The following is a 17813-nucleotide window of genomic DNA, read 5'->3' on the forward strand; positions in this document are numbered from 1 at the left end:
CCTTCTCATCTGTCATCACTGTGATAAGCAGGAATCTAACACATGTAATGATGGTGCTTGCCCACTCACTTTGTTTGCGGCCATCACTGGGAGACATACAGGTGGTCACGATGCTCATCACTCAGTTGCAGTGATTGAAAGGGTCGCACACGTTGGTTGTGGTGCCAGGGATCCCACTCAGCAGGAGGGCAGTGCCCGGGATGGAACTCACAGCTGCACTCCAGCAAAGCAGGCACCCTATCACCAAGTCCCTGCTCCACGTGTGCTAATCTAAATCCTGGGACATGGGCATTATGATTTTCCCAGGCTACTGAGTGAAAGGGAGGCCTGGAAGGGTTAAATAACTTGCCTGGGGTCAGACAGGCTCATTCAGCCCAGGTCACTGGGACGCAAGAAACAGCTGAAAACAGCAGTTTCTGAAAATCCGTATCTAGAAGTGAGCCAGCTCTGGGAGCGCACTGGCAGTTACCTTTGTCCATGTCAACAAAAGGCGCCCAGCGGGTTGCGGGTGCCCACTAGCTTGGGTGGAGCGCAGAAGAGGAACGCAATCCTGCTCGTGGGCAGAGGTAGGGCCCGCTGACCGGCCTTTGTCCCTTCTCCAGTGTGAGGCTGGGTTCCTCCTCGCCCTTCTCCTTGTTACACGCATCACTAAGATGCTCAGAAACCAACAGTCTGAAGGACCATGAGGAACAGCTCCTGGCTGCACGGGCAAGCAATAAAACTTCACGATTACCTTTCCCACCTTTTCCTATTCTTTATCAGCACTTGGCACTTAGAACTAAGCTAATGTAAGGAATCGTATCACCACTAAATTTCCTGGACATGTGTCTCATCTCATTTGTGACTCCGAGTACTGAGTGCTTGGGGAGATCGAGGAGCAAGTATATGCGCCTCACTGCTCACAATTGCCTTGTCACTTACAGGTGCTCAAAGGACACGGCCTAAAGGAGTCTCATGGGGCCAAAGAAATAGTATGGCAGGTGGAGCATATGCCTTGCCTGAGGCCAACCCAGGTTCAATCTCTGGCACCCCCCTCCTGGGCACCATCAGGAGTAATTTTTGAGCACAGAGACAGGAGTAAGCTCTGAGCATTTGAAGATGTGGTCCCAAGAACAGACAAAACAACAAAACAAAAAAGGTACCTTTTGGGAGACGTCGAGTCCGAGGTCTGCCAGGATGAAAATACTGACTCTCTTTCCCTAGTGCCTAATGGTTTCTGGACTTAAGGAAAAGAGGAGCAATCTAGGCAAATTATTTCCATCTATATCTTGGTTACTTTTCCTTAGAATATACGTCATGTTTAAAGTGAGATGGGAGTTGGGCTACCTAGTAGGTCGCGACTCTTCCGGATCCTTTACAGCCAACGATAAAAACGCACTGCTTCCTGTTTCCAAGGAGCTGGGTGGGCAGAAGGTCACCTGCAAGCTAGTCATATCCTGTTCCATCTGTCCATTTTTCCTATGATCCTGACCCTGGACCAGGCAGTAGAAAGGGAATTGCCACAAAGAGGTGGACTCCAGATTTTTGTTTTACTCTCCGTGTTTTTGACACTGGATCAATTATTCCTTCTCCATGAGCTTAGGTCTCCTCCTGACCGACGAGATAAGTGACTTAGCCTGAATCCTATGTCCAGAACTCTCCAGAGAAGTTGAATGACGGTACCGAGCATCCCCAGGATCTAATCAGGAAATAACGACACGGTCCCCATTGATGGAAGAAAGGCCCATGGTAAGCTTCTTACCTTGGCTTCAGAGGCTGAAGCCTGGACTCATGCCCTTCCCAGAGAATCTGGGCTCCCACAATGGCAAGTCAAGATGGTAAAAAACCTGACTCTCTTGCCTGACCCAGGATTCTGTCCAGGGGCCATGTGAGAACCCACCAGGAGGTAAAATGAGGCTGCAGCTCTGCCTCTCCCACTGACCAGTTACTTGATCTCAAGTGTATTCCCAAAAAAGCCTCTGCTCATTACAACCCCCATCACATCAGCATGCCAAGAAATCAAAGTTGCAACACCCAGGAAGCCACTTCCTCAAGTAGAGAACCAGGAAGCGGTCACGCAGCAAACAAGACTCGGTGCTCATCTGTAAATGCAGCCGTGTAACTTCCACTGACCTGTGCCAGAGATGCGTGAGGATCAGATCAGATCAAGAAAGTGCAAACAGTTTGTAATCTGTGAGTGCTAGGCAAACACTGAGTACTAATTATACCAGCATGATGACTATGCCTTCATGGAAAGTGCTTTTTAGTTAAAAGATCTTGGTTCTACTCCTGCTTCTGTCTCAGAGGTGGCTTGGATCATGTGACTTCAAATAGTACAAAGCCATCTCCTTAAAGGCCCTGGGCAATGTTTGTAGCCTCTCTCCCAGTTCTGTTTCAAGCCTATCTAATTTTTTTCCCCTCAAACAGTATACTGTTTTTCTTCAAACCAGCCCTGTACTTTGTCACATCTGAGCTGTTGCTTGCATCAGCACTTTGTTCTGAATGTCAACCACTGAGCCTTGCCCGCTGACATCCCTGCTTATTGTTTAAGGCTCACTGCCACGCCTGCAGGTTAGGGAGTGTCTCTTTCTAGCTACCAGCTAGCAGCTCTCATCCCCTCTGAGCACACTTTCCAGAATAAGTAATTCACAGTGAGTGCCTCCCAGGAGGGCCTCCAAGCGAGCTTGGTTCTGATCTACTGTTCTCAATTGCCAAGTCCGTGCGGCAAAATATCTCCCTTGATCTCCTTGCAGTGGTTAAAACTATTGACTCTTTGTTCAGAAAAATGCTCAGCTCCACTCTTTCTCTTTTCGTTCTCTTCCTAATTTTCTGACTTTCCTTCTCAGTCTTCTTCACTGGTTCTGTTTCTGCTGTATAAGCGTCAGTCTTTCTCCCTTTCCTATTTGTCTCTCTGGGGTGGGTCACCCATACTCAAGTACTTGGCTTTAAGATCAATCATCATGTAGGTCATTTCCAAGTTTGTATCCAACTAGGAACCCCCCTCTTCCCCACCTCACCCCCACCAATCCCCACATGTAGCATCCAGATGCTTCCTGCACAAACGAATCGTTATAGCTAAGTCACACAGATAGTTTATATCATTTAACATTTGGGTCAATGACAAATCGCATATACACTGGTGACTGCAGCGCGCGCTTCCCTACAGCCTAGGAGTGAAGTGGGCCCAACCATCCAGACATGTGTGTTTACAGTCTGTAGACATTTGTATATTGGTGAAATTGTTGTTATTTCTCAAAATGTGTCCTTTTGTTGAGGTGCATGACCATATAAATATATTTAAAATTGAACGCACCTTTCTTACCCACTCTCCCAAATGAAAAACCATTAAAAAACACCCATTGGGGGTCCACTAAATGTGGACATGTCTGAAACAGACCACTCTCATTTTTGTGCTCTTTACTGGTTCCTTCATTCTCTACATGCCTGTAGTTCTAGCATCCATTGCTTCAAAACCCTCAAGCACAAGCCCTTCTACACAAAACCCTCCCAAATGCTCAATCCTATTATTCATGTCTTGAATCCAAACCATCATTTTCTACTTTAGCTGTCCCCAACTGCACTGAAAACAACTTAAGATGACATTCTTGCTTCTAATCCCACAACTGAAAACAGTAAATGTGGGTAATAAAATTACAGATTCCATTTAAAGAAAACAAGTTTCTCCACAAAACAGGAAGAAAATATTTGCATGAAACAGTATTATTAGATGTTGGTCAGTTTGCAGACAGTCAAAAGGAGATAACTTGGGGCTGGAGTGATAGTACAGCGGGTAGGGCGTTTGCCTCGACCTGGGTTCCATTCCCAGCATCCCATATGGTCCTCCAAGCACCTTCAGGAGTAGTTCCTGAGTGCAGAGCCAAGAGTAACCCTGGGCATCGCTGGGTGTGACCCAGAAAGCAAAAAAAAAAAAAAAGGAGGATACCTCAGGCAGAGGAGATACCACAAAAGACTGGAGCACATGCCTTGCATGTGGAAGGCCCTGCGTTCAATCCCCGGCACTGCATGGCACCCATCAATACCACTGGGCGTGGCCCAATGACCCCTCCGAGCAACTGCAGGGTGACCCTGGTGGCCCCCAGCATTGCTGGGTCAGAGCAGCACAGTATTGTCAGGCCTGAGCATTCAACTGTTTGGCTCTAATTATCTCACATCACCAGAAGTGATGCCCAGACTCCTTAAGCATTGCTTGGGAGGCCCCAAATATACATTACATTTTTTAAAAAATTAATAAAAATGATAAATGCATTAAATGCCAATTTGCCCCCAGAGATCACTCGAAAGAGTTTTAGAATCAATTCAGCACCTCGAACTTTTGGCCACTTTGAGTACCTTGAACATTACTTCTTGTTCATCTCTCTTCTGCTACAATGTCCATCTCACTCATGTTTTCTTGCAGTGAAGTGCTGAATATCCTCAGCTCAGACATGATCTCCTCTGGGAAGCTCCCCAATTCCCAGGAGGCCCCCAGAATGTAATTTCTGTAAATACTGACCATTTGTTCCCAGCATTTACCAAATCATAGTAGAGTTGGTTAGTGTTGTAGCTGAGTTCCTGAAAGGCCAGCTAGGGTAAAGGGGGCGGAGCAGGGGAGGTGGCTCCTATGCTGTATTCATTTGTGTACCGTCAGTTTAAGTGAGTAAAATGTGAACACTTAGTGTTGCCAGGTTCCTTACAACACACAAAGGAAGAGATGCAATCTATTAACTTGAATTTATGGAAGGGAAAAAAAAAAACACAACAGGCTTAGAGAGGTTAAGAGACTTATTACACCATGGTATCCCCAGCACCTAGAACATAAATATTTGTTGAAAGACTGAATAAGCATATTTGTTTGAGGTTACATAGTTAATAAATGGCAAAACGGGAATCAGAGCAAGAATCAAACCCAGTTTTCACTGGCTCCAAATCCTGTATTCTCACTATGCCTGGAAATCCTTGACTTGGAGCAAAATGAAAGAAAAACAAAAGCCCCTCTTAGCATCGCTGCAAAGTACTCTTCTCGTCCATCTCATTGAGAGCTGAAATAATCCCTGCTCATACATTCTATTTCGGGCATTTCAACCACTTTCCCAATCTCTTTTGGCTCATCTGGTTTTTCTCTCCAAACCCATTAAATGTCAAAGATAGCCCACCTGGACAGAGCACTTACTGGTGCCAGCTCGGGTAGAAGTGCCCTTGATGAAGGTACTTGATAAAACACCGTTGACCCAGAACAAAGCAAGTGGGCACTGGCTCACGGCTTATCTAAATGTGTACAGTTTCTTTCAGAACAGCCCCATCCGAATTATGAAGGAAAATAAAGAAGTTTGCTCCGCAGTGAAAACTTTGACTATATACTATTCAGAAGGCATGGCCACTGTCCCATGATTTAATTTTAAAAAAAAAACAAATTTTAAGTGGGACCGGAGTAACAGTACAGGAGGGCAGGGTTGCATGTGGCTGACCTGGGTTCGAACCCCAGCATTCCATATGGTCCCTCAAATGTTGCTGGGAGTAACTCCTGCATGCAAAGCCAGGAGTAACCCCTGAGCATTATTGCCGGGTGTGCCTCCCAAACAGAATGTTCTCTTCAAGGGGCTGGCAAGACCATACAGTGGGTAAGACTCTTGCCTTTCCGGCTGCTGACCTGGGTTCAGCTCCTGGCACAGCATATAGCCCACTAGTAATCACTAACTAGCACCTAACTAAGCACCACTAGTAATCCTTAAGCACACAGTCAGAGGAAGCCCTCAGCATAGCCAGATGTGACCCCTAAACAAAAAATGCTCCCTTTAAAAAAAAAAATGCTCCCTTTAGAGCAATGTTGGGACATATTTTTTTTGATAAAAATAAACTGAGTGCAGAGGACAGGGTGGGGGTGGGATGAGGAGACAGCTTCAGGGGAAGCACACAATTTTTCATCACTGTATCACTGTCATCCCGTTGCTTGAGCGGGCACCAGTAACATCTCCATTGTGAGACTTGTTGTTACTGTTTTGGCAATATCGAATACACCATGGTTAGCTTGCTGGGCTCTCCGAGAGGGGCGGAGGAATCAAACCCGGGTTGGCCGTGTGCAAGGCGAACACCCTACTTGCTGTGCTATGGCTCTAGTCCACAGCTTTTCATACCTATCCCAAATTAACAACCGTCAAGTATGTGTCGAAGGCCAGTTTAGCAGGTGCTTTGCACTCAGGCAGTATCACTGATGTTAAGCCAGAAAATAAGACAAAAGAAATTCAGAGCTTACACAGGTTTTTGTGCACAGATTTAGAATCAACGTTTCTAAAAACAGGTTTGTAGTATCAACTTGCTTCTGCCTAAAATACTTTCACTGCTAGCCAGCTTATACCTTTTTGGTAATAATAGCTGGAGAGGGCAACCGTGTTAATATGGGTTCAGTGATATGTATTTTAACAATTTCTGGGACTAGACAGAGAGTACAGGGCTTAACACTCTTGCCTTGCAAGTGGCCATCTGTGGCTTGATAGTGGCCTGGTGTATGGTCACCTGAGCACTGCCAGGAGTGACCCTTGGGCACTGCCGTGCATGGCCCAAACACCACAACCCTTTCCCCCAAATTGCTATGCCTAGTGTCCTAAGCCATATTTTGGGAAGACAGCAAGGATCACTGACCACGAGGAGTGCAAAAGAAAGGAGGCAATGACTGCAAAATCAGTAACAAAACTGTGAAATATTGAGAGCACATTGACAGACTCAATGGCTTAAGTAACAGGCTTAGGGCACACTCTTGGGCTCAGTCTGTGGGAGTCTCAAGGAGAAGAACATTTCACAGCTTTTTAATAATCCAGCATTTAAGGCAAAAGAGTTTATTTTCCCAGGAATTGGGACTTAACATTCCTATGAAGCATGAGCTAATTCCAGCATACCTTTCATATAAACTATTTCCAACAAGACCCATAGCCAAGCTCTTTCACTGCACAAAGACTAAATCTCAAAAAATCAAGTCAAGATGCCTGCATTTGACAAAAGTATGTGTTTATAACGTTCATCAATCAACTGTTGATAAGACAAGTGCAAGTGGCATGTTGGAATACTTATTTGAACCAGACAGCACCATCACAAATCTGTGACGGTATTGAAGTGCACTTACCTTTTGAGCATTTTCTCCATCTTCAATCGCAAAATCTAGTCTGGGCGGTCTGGGGTGGATCAGGTCTTTGAGTGTTAAACAATTTACCTCCATCTGTAACGCACAATTTATGTTGGAAAATGATTTTACAATTAGGTATTTCCTCCTCCAACAACAAAAAAAGTTTCTTACGAGTTCATGAACGTGAACTTCCCTTCCCTAAATACATCCTGGGAATTTCCAGGAGAGCTCCTGGGCCCCAGCTATTTCTAAAACGCACATGAAATAACACAAGCACCTAAACCAACCTGGGAAGAAGAAAAAAAAATCAGTAAATTTCTATGAAAAGTAAGAGGGCAAAGTGAGTTACCGAAGTCAGGAGGGCGCAGGGCAAGTCTGTCAGAAAGCGCAAGGTCTCCTAGGTCAGTTAATTTTGGCGCAAAGAACGGGGAGGAATTCGGCTTTGAGGGGGGTTTTGAATCAGGAGGGAAGGAAACCTGATCGCTAGACCAAACCCACTCAACACGCTAAGCGCAGCCCATCCCCAGGCCTCCGAGTACAACTCCACGGATAAACTCTCCCGCAAAGAATGGTCCCAAAATCGAGAGCAAGGAAGGGTCCCTGCGGCTGCCCAGCTGCAAGGATCGCTGCGGGCACGCTCTGCCCGGCGGCAGAAATCCGCCCCCCGATTCCCCGCCAGCCCGGGGGATGGGAGGGGAGGTAGTCTGGGATTCCGAGAGCAAAGGGGGGGGGGTCCCTTTTCCTCCCAATTCCCGCTTCCCCAACCAGCGCCGAGGCCACCTTGTACTTACTCCTGCCGGGCGATGATTTCCTGCCTCCTTTCGGACCCCAAACACCCCACCAGGGCGCGATCAGCAGGGCTAAGATGCGGGGCGCGGGGATCAGCAGCCGGGCGGCGACATCGGGTGGGGAAAGCGAGGCGTGAGGCTCCCCCACCACCACCCCACCACCAAGCTCTGAGGGCCCGGCTCAGGCGGGGACCCCCGCGGCTTCCAGGCGGCGTCTGCGTTCCCACCCCGCAGAGCGCGTCTCCGTCGGCCCGGCTCGGAGTCCCCGCTAAAACACCTCCTCTGGCGCCTTGAGACCGAATTTGAGCACCTACCAATCAGCGCGGGCCGGCGGGACGGCCCCAGCCAATCGCGCGGCGGCACGCCCCGGGCTCCCCGCCCCTCCGAGTCTTGGCGCTCCAGGCCCCGCGTTTCGGCCGCACCCGCCCAATTGTTGCCGCCTCGGCCCCCTCCCCCTTCCGGGTACCTGGAAACCTCGGGCCCGGGAGCCAATTCCAGCCGCGGACCCGGGCCCCGGGCGGCCGCGCCAAGCCAAGGTGGGGGCGCGGCCCGGCGGCGCCGAGGGGAGGGAGCTGGAGGGCTCTTTTGTTATGCAAAAAAAAAAAAAAAGAGGCGAGCTCCCGCTCCCGGGGTTTGCCGCGTCTGGAGACCGCGAGCACTGCCAGGGGTGGGGAGAGCAGATGGGATTTGGAAAAACGATATATAGGCGACCCGGGATGCGGCCACCTCCACCCCCACCCCCAGCAACCTGCGCCGAAGCGAAGTTGTCGAGGCTTGTTGGGGCAAACTTCCTAACACGATCGCCGCTGGGACACGTGAGCCATGGTTACCACTTGGTGCTGCGAGCAGATGGCACGCCAGTTAGCCCTGGAAACTCGACTGCAAGCCGAACCAGCTGTGTGCCCCCCACCTCCAAGCCCCACCCTACCCCGGTTTAATTTTGCAAGCGTGGAAAAGTTTCTTGGCGGTGGTTCTCCAAAGCCTTATTAAATGTGTTTTGCCCCATGGACCAGCATTCTAGAAAGCCCATACCACAAATTTCCTCGACATAGCTGATTTATGTTCAGTGTTTCGCTTCCTCCAATTCTATAGATTCTGAGTTAAAATAGGAAGACCCATGGACAGACTGGTGTGTATTTTAATAGCTGTCCTTGTTTGGGACAGTTTCAATAGAACAGAAAGATCGAGTTCTCCAGTATTAGGCTCTTAGTTTGCCCTAGTTAGGCAAAGTACCATATCTTACATTTATATGGTACTTCTGCTAAAATTAAACCAATACTGGTATGTTATCCTTAATGAAAGTCATTATAAGTCCCAATTTTTAAAATTTTAAATGAATGTCCCATTTCTGTTTCAGGATGTTACTAAATGTCGTCATGTCTCCTAAGGTTGCTGAAATGTTCCTATTCCATGTTTTTATGACACTGACGCTTTTGAGGGTTACTAATCATTTGGTAGAATATTCTGCCATTAAAATCCAAAACAACCTCTCTATAGCTATCTCTCTAGAAGACAGAAGACACGATATAACAAGGATTTACTTTTTATCTTTTCTGTACCAAGTACTCCGTTCTCTTCCCTCTCCTCTCAAATATCTATTTCCTAAATTAATGGTAGAGTTCAGAATGCTGGATCAAGTGCTTCACTTTGTACTTTATTTAGATTGCTGATGAATGCAGCCTGCAATTCACTGCTAGGTCTTCTTTAAAAAGTGAAAAAAAAAAAGTGATGCATTCACTTGAACATAGCAATGCTAATGAGAACTTAAAATGTTTATAAAGGAAATGTTATATTGAACTGAAATCTTCTAGTCAAAAGCATAAGGAGAGGGGCCGGAGCGATAGCACAGCGGGTAGGGCGTTTGCCTTGCTTGAGGCCGACCCGGGTTCGATCCCCGGCATCCCATACGGTCCCCCAAGCACTGCCAGGAGTAATTCCTGAGTGCAAAGCCAGGAGTAACGCCTGAGCATCGCAGGGTGTGACCCAAAAAGCAAAAAAAAAAAAAAAGCGTAAGGAGAAAAGTGTTAAAAATTAAATTGTAATGTATTTAATCTTACAATTATATGGAAGCAAGACATTTTGATTTGAAAAAAATTCCAGCTATTTCCTGTGGTTACTGTAATATATTACTTCAAGTTGGCTGGTTTAAGAAGCTAGTTGAGTCCAAAATGAAGGTGTAGACCGGTCCAAACACCTTCTGGTGCTAGAATTGATCTTTCTGCTTCTGGTAGCTATAAGCGATTATTTTTTATTTGTTTTGTTTTGAAGCCACACCCAGTGATGCTCAGGGGTTACTCCTGGCTTTGCACTCAAAATTTACCCTTGGCAGTGCTCAGGGGACCATATGGGATGGCTGGATCAAACCTAGATCAGTGCTGTGCAAGACAAACGCCCTACCTGCTATACTATCGCTCCTGTTCTAGCCATTCTTGAAGTATGGCTTGCTGCCTCAATCAGGTCTCTGTATTGTGGGTTACATTGCCTTCTTTCTCTTAAATTTTTCCTGTCTCTTAATAAGAACTATCATCACTGAATGTAGCCCCCGCCCCCCCATCCCCACGATCTAGGTGATTTCATCTCAAGATCTTTATTTACATCTACAAAGATCTTGAGATCTTTCTAACAAGAGAACACTTATGGGGGCCAGGGATTAGGATATGTGTACACCTTTTTTTATAACTACTGCACGGCAGAGCCTGGCAAGCTAGCCGTGTCATATTCGATATGCCAAAAACAGTAATAAGTCTCACAATAGAGACGTTACTGGTGCCTGCTCGAGCAAAACCATGAGCAACGGGATGACAGTGATACAGTGATACAGTGATACTATTCCGGTATCTAGGCGAATATCTAATTAGTTAAGTCCATTTAATTTTAAGATAGTTTAATGTAATAGTGGTAGTTTTTGAGGGTAAGCAGTTTTATGTATTTTCAGGGTCTTAAAATTTGTTTTCAGCTCAAATGTAGCCTCTCTCTACAATAAGACTTGAGCGATAGCACAGAGGGTAGGGTGTTTGCCTTGCACGCTGCTGACCGGGGTTCGGTTCCTCTGTCCCTCTTGGAGAGCCTGGCAAGCTACCGAGAGTATCCCGCCCACATGGCAGAGCCTGGCAAGCTCCTTGTGACGCATTCGATATGCCAAAAACAGTAACAAGAAGTCTCACAATGGAGACATTACTGGTGCTCACTGGAGCAAACCGATGAACAATGGGACGACACTACTATCTAAAATAAGAAAAGTTCAATATGTAGCTTCAGAGATTATAATTTCATGGATTGCTTAAAGTAACAATGAGTGGTTGGGGGAAAATTGCTCAAATTGGAAAACTCATTCTGATATGTGCAAATTTCTGAGTTTGATCCCCAGCACTGCATTGCCTTCCAAGCACTGCTCCATCTATCTCATACAGCCAGTACAAGCACCATTGGAAATGGTCCTTGTAAAAATTAATGAAGGGAACTGGGAATGGCTCAGTAGCTGAAGTACCTGCTTTCCCCCATCCCCATTTTTATTGAGGTATCATTTTTTGCAATGAGGCTGAGACATTGAGTTCCACCCCCAGTTCAATCTTTCATACATACAGAATCCCATCCTGGCAGCAAAGTGATTTCTGCCTGTGTGCAAGTGACACAACTAAAGGCACAGTTCTTTTTTCCTTTTTTTTTTTTTTTTTTTGCTTTTTGGGTCACATCTGGCAATGCACAGGGGTTACTCCTGGCTCTGCACTCAGGAATTACTCCTGGCAGTGCTCAGGGGACCATATGGGATGCTGGGATTTGAACCCGGGTCAGCCGCGTGCAAGGCAAACGCCCTACCCACTGTGCTATCGCTCCAGCCCCCTAAAGGCACAGTTCTGCTGAGCCCCACAACTGAGTGATCCCAGTTATCACACCAAACAACAGCAGAAGCAAAAACAGGAAGGGAAAGGGAAATAAAGTAAAATTAAATAATTGTTGTCTCAGGTTTGGAAAAAAAAAACCTAAACCGCCAGTGTCTAGTATTCAGGGACATTGTTCTAACACACTTATGTATATTGATGTTTTCAACTTCCATGATTTGTAAATAGCCGAGTAATGTCTTTGGTCTTGGCTGATACTATCCGTACCTGGGAACTCAGCTGGAATAGCATGTGAAGGGCCTGTGTCTGGTTCTGCATATATCTAATCTTCCTTGCAACAGTGGCAAAGGAGGTTGGATTGACAGGGTAAGCCAGGTTCCAAAACGAACGTTATAGTGCATGTAGTAGAAATGGCACAAACTTTCTTGACATTGCCTTCAGGCACACACAACATCAATTTGGCATTTCAGATGGGCCTACAAACCAACAAACCCATATTCAATGGAAAATATTATTAAGTCAAAATTTCATTTAATATACACAACTTGCTAACATCATAACTTAGCCTAGTCCCCCTTAAACAATGACACAACACTTACTGTTTGTCTTAACATTTGGGCAATATCATCTAATACAAGGCCAATTTTGTAATAAAGTGTTAATTATCTCATGTAATTAGAATGCTTTACTAAAAGTTTAAAAATAGAAAAAATAGCCCGTAGAGTATGCTTTGTTTGTCCTCTTGATTGTGCAGCTCGCTCTCTATTCAGCTCACTAGATAGTGTACAAGTGCATATTATGATCCAGAGAAAGATAGAAACTCAAAACTAAGCATACTTTCTATTGGACACCCTACTGCTTTTGCATCATTGTAAAGTTGAGAGTTGGAAGTTGACCCATCACAAGTTGGAAACTGACTTCACATTTTTAAATGAAGCATAAAGCTCATATTCACTAGGAGAGGACATATACTCTATCTGTTAGTGGATGCTGTGTGAATGAATTTGGGGCCCTATATACTTTTTTAAATAAATATACTTTTATTTTATTTTAATTGTTTTTATAAAGTTGTTCATAATAATTTATTATATTCAGTATTTCAATACCAATTCCACTACCATTACTCCTTCCCACCACCATTATTTCAAAATTTCCCACCACCACCCAAGCTGCCCCAAAGGTAGATACTAAATAATTTATTTTGTATTGCTTGTTATAAATAATCTACTAAGAATGAACCAAAAATGTTTCCTTAGAGGAAAGTGTGTGAAAATTGTTGTATCTCACCTTAGAGCCATTAAGCCCCTGTATAAGATTATCACTACCATGTTACAGGTTGAGCCTTGTGTGCTAATACATACATACATATATATAAGTATACATATATGTGTATATATGTATATATATACATATATATATATAATATAGGTTGCCTTCTACTCTATGCCCCTCCCAATGTGGTGTGCTACTCTTGGCATATCAGTGGTATTTTTGCAGCTGAGTACTCCAGGAATTCTAAAACTTTAAATAGGGTGCTACATTTTTTGCAGTTAAATTTTTTCCTGCCCCCTTGCCTGGCTGTTTTCACCAGGGCCCCTCGGAGGGGAGCGGGTTGAGTTTCCCTCCCCGACCCAGTAGCCAAAGACCTCTGGAACCCAGCCCCAGCCATGCTCAAGGCCATTCTCCACACGCCCAGACAAGCCTCACACATGAAGGAACTGGCAGAACCCAGGTGTGAAGGACCCGGGGCTGAGATCTCCAAGTCTGCTTGGATTGGGATGGGGTCTCCTCTACCCAGATTCCCCTTTTTTCCAGTACCTAGGCAGTCACACCCACAAACTGCCCCCACTGCCGTGTAATCCCATCAGCAGCCAAGATTTAGAGGCTATAACACAAAACTCCCAGAAGAGACCTCTTATTATCTAGTTCTCCCTCTGGAGAACCCAGCAAGCTACCGAGAGCATCCTGCCCACATGGCAGAGCCTGGCAAGCTCCCCATAGCATTTTCGATATGCCAAAAACAATGACAATGATGGGTCTCATTCCCCTGACCCAGAAAGAGCCTCCAATGCGGCACTGTTGGGAAGAACGAGTAAAGAGAGGCTGCTAAGATCTCAAGGTTAGGACGAATGGAGACATTACTAGTGTCCACTTGAACAAATCGATGAACAATGGGATGACAGTGATACAGTGAAATTTTTAACTGGATGGTGACTTTGGAGTCTTTAGGCATGTCTACAGCGTGTTGCTCTCTTCTGATATTTATTTGTTAGTCTCTGGTTCATGGCCATTAGTAAGCTTTTGTGGTGCCCAAAGGCAGTTTGTGGGCATAATTTCCAGGTATCAGGAAGCATAGGGAGATGGGAGGAGGGGAGCTGTAATTTTAAATTGCCACAAGGTTTTATATGAGCTGAAGTCTTTTGTAGTGTTTCTTTAATATTTCTGCCTAATGTCATTGACTTTAGAACATTATAGAATATCTGTATGGCAATAGTCCCTAGGGATCTGATAAGCTCTTTGTTTCAGCCTTGTCCATGTCTTAGAGTCATCTGGTAGAGATTTGGGGGAATAGAGGTAGGTGACCACATCCAGAAGTGCTCAAGGCTTACTCCTGGTTCTGTGCTCAAGAATCATTCCTGGTGATGATTGGGGAACAATATATGGCATTGGGGATCAAACCAAGGTTGCTGCTGAAGCTAGTCACATTCAAGGCAAATGATTTATCTACTAGATTATCTTTATGGCCCTGAGAATTTTTTTTTATTTTATTCTTTATTGAATTACCATGTGGAAAGTTACAAAGCTTTCAGGCTTAAGTCTCAGTTATACAATGTTCAAACACTCATCCCTTCACCAGTGCACATATTCCACCACCAAGAATCACTGTATATCTCCCCCTACCCCCCACCTCCCCAGTCCCCCACCCCGCATGTGTAACTGGTAAATTTCACTTTACTTTCACTTTACTTTGATTACATTCAATATGGCCCTGAGAATTTTTAAAATACCTATATCTGACCCCTATACTCAAAGGCTTCTAATTCACTATCTGGATTTGGACTTGGATATTAAATAGATTTTCAGTGCCTTGGGCCCCATTCCTTAGCATCATACAGTTATATGCTTCTTCATCAATTCCTTTGGATGATTCTGACTCTTGCTTCAGAAATGGATCTTCAGGTCTGCAATGAGGAGAAAAAGAGTTGGGAAGATATTTTATCTTCTGTAGTCAGTGCAGGACTGTAAAGATACTGAGCCTTGCTGAACTGTGCTTCGTCTGTAGTTGTTGGAAGGAGTTGAGGATGTAAATTGGAACTTTTCTGAGAAATATGAAGGTAAAATGAAGATCAAGGTTGTGACTAGGAGAATATACACAGATGATGTTAGACATTCCTCTGGGTAAAGGACTGACTCCATGGGATCTTAAATAATCATTGCAAATAATTTCCTATCCCTTAGGAGTTTCAAATCCCAAGGTATATCATACTCCACAGAAAATAGAAACTTGTCACATTTTTGAAGAAAAAGAACAGTATAGTGAAGTGTCTAGTTCATGTCAATCAACGCTAGGTCTGGGTTGTCCAGGTTATAAATAAGGTCCTCTGATATTTGCCTTTTCTGTCTCTCTTGCAAGTACTGTCATCTTAGTGTGGCATCTGCTTTTAAAAGTCTAGTCTCAGAAGGAAACTATTTCCAGTGCACAACTAATAGAACAATCTTAACTTTTTATTCTGGTATTCTCAAGTCTCTTTGAGTGGCTCTTTTTTTTTTTTTTTCCTTTTTGGATCACACCCAGCATTGCTCAGGGCATCCTGGCCCTGCACTCAGGAATTACTCTTGGTGGTGCTCGGGTTTTTATCAGTTCTTTTTCAATTGAAGCTACCATTTGAATGACCTTTGTCCACATATGGGTCTGGGAGTGTGAAACATTTGCTTCTCTGCTCACTTGTCAGGAGAAGGCATAAAATTGATAACTGGCTAAGAACAAGTGATGTCAGAAGGGGAATAGCTCCATGGTTGGCTCCTGTGCATGACCTTAGCAACGATAAAATAAAAATGATCATGCTAATAGCAAAGACCATTATGGCTCCCACACTCAAAGGGAGGTACCCAACTGCAATTACATGTCCCCTTAGGGGGCAGAGGGAATTCATTCTTTATCTTTACGGACTCCTTGTCAACCTTAGCTCTATGGAATGATGTCATCGTCTTTAATACTCATGTGATTTGTGTTCTCATAAAAAAAGCATATTCGGTGTGAGAGAGTGTGCTTGAGTGTGCCTGCTAAAGACCTTTTAGAGCTCAACAGCTAGGATTCATATTAAGTAGGTATGAGTGTTTCTGGGAACATTATAATGGAGTTTGTATAATGGGACATCCCTTTACAAGGCTTCATGTTTATGACATAGACTTGGGCAAGGCTGTTGGGATGGGGAGTAAAAATAGGGATTCAGCAATGCTTTCGAATGGTAAGTCTAAAGAAAATGGGGCAGGGGAACTAGAGGGGAAGAAAAAAATTTCCTATTAATCTCCAGAGCTTTAACCAGAAAGAAAGAACTTACTTTGATGAAGAGACAAAAGTTCTTGATTAGGTTTGGCCTTCGCTGTGAGCTTGTTGACTGGCTAACCTGGAACAAAGGTATTTTCATCTTAGGCCTAAGCTTTCTCTTCTTAGTGGTAGAACTAAGGGCCAGAGAGCTAGTTCAGGGACAACTATTCAGGGACAATGTTCTTGCCTTGCATGCTGCCAACTCCAGTTTGATCCCTAGGATCACATTTGGCTCTTGAGTATCACCAGGAGTGATCCCGGGGTGAAGGGCCAGGAATAAATCTGGAGCACAGCCAGGTGTGATATAATCTCCCCAAAAGTGATATAATCAATTTGAAAGACCTTGGAAAAATCTGTCAATTCTGACAGTCTAAAATGTTTGCTAGACCCAGTATTCCCTTGTGAAACTACTTGCTGCTAATATTTAATAAGTTAGAGTATATATGTAAGAGTATTGCTGAACACCTTTTTATACCTCCATTTTTGGTGAAACAACACATATCTTAATGCATTGTATTACATTAACTAGAAGTATTTTCACGTTAATGATGATAATATTAAAAAAGACCCCCAAGCTGACTTTTGTTACCGCCATTTTTCTAAGCTTAGAATTAAATAGGGTTGTATAATTTTCTTCCACAGGGACTACACCCAGTGGTGCTCTGGAGAGGGCTTGGGGCCATTCCTAGCAATGCTTGGGCTAGTGGTACAGGCCTGAGAGTTTGGGGCTTGGGCCCAGCATTGCGGTGCTGAGGGCCTTCAGGGCCTTCCTGGAAGTGCTTGGCACATGGGGGTGGGATGTGAAGCATGTGTAATGAGGGGATCAGTACAGGGCCTTGCATGTGACGAGCATGCCTTCTACCATTTAAGCTCTCTTCCTGGCCTGGCTGGATGCAATTGCTTATGTCTTCCCAGTAGCATTGTTTCCATAGCATTTATTCTTTTGAATACTTTGTAAGAATCTGGGGTTAAAGGTAAGGGACTGGATATGTAAAGACCTAAAATTAAAATATTATAAGAAATATGACCATTTCCTATTTCAGAGCCACCTCCTCATATGCAGGCACTTTGAGCTTGGAGATAGATTGGAAAAGTAAAAAATAAAGTTCAAACAGTGCTGCATTAGTTCAGACATTCTGTAAGCAACATAGGGAAAATTGTCTTGAACAAAGGTCAGGGTACTGATTATTAGAAGTTCCTATTAAAATGCAGCCTACTTCTGGAAGAAAATGTTATTCAGTTAACTCACGTCATCTTTCCTTAGCCTCTACCCCGGGGTGGAAAATCAGGGTTCACCTTAAAGTACAGTTTCTCTGTAATACCTTCTTTTAGAAAGCAAAGAAACAAAATTAACTTAATCCCTGTCTTCTACTTGAAGAAAAAGAAGATTTTGCTACTTAATTTTTAAAAATTGTGTTAAGAAGATTTTATTGCTACTTAATTTTTTAAAAATTTGTTGTTTTAGCCACAATGTGGTTTACAAAACTGTTAATGGTAGGATTCATGCATAGTACAACCCAGCAAATGCCTTCTGCTAGTGTCTG

The 17813-nt window shown here is 44.4% G+C and overlaps 1 protein-coding gene across 1 annotated transcript in view; it reads right to left on the reverse strand.

The window, feature by feature from the left end:
* Positions 1-7921, reverse strand: part of E2F7 (E2F transcription factor 7) — a 42299-nt gene extending 34378 nt beyond the window's left edge. The window contains exons 1-2 of the mRNA XM_004602817.2: positions 7885-7921; positions 7094-7186 (exon numbers count right to left, since the gene is read on the reverse strand). Of these exons, the coding sequence (XP_004602874.2) occupies positions 7094-7186 (93 nt within the window). The 5' untranslated portion in view covers positions 7885-7921. The remainder of the gene's footprint in view (positions 1-7093; positions 7187-7884) is intronic.
* Positions 7922-17813: the final 9892 nt, after the last annotated feature.

This window comes from Sorex araneus, chromosome 10 (genome assembly GCF_027595985.1).
Source record: "Sorex araneus isolate mSorAra2 chromosome 10, mSorAra2.pri, whole genome shotgun sequence".
Classification (NCBI taxonomy): Eukaryota; Metazoa; Chordata; class Mammalia; order Eulipotyphla; family Soricidae; genus Sorex; species Sorex araneus.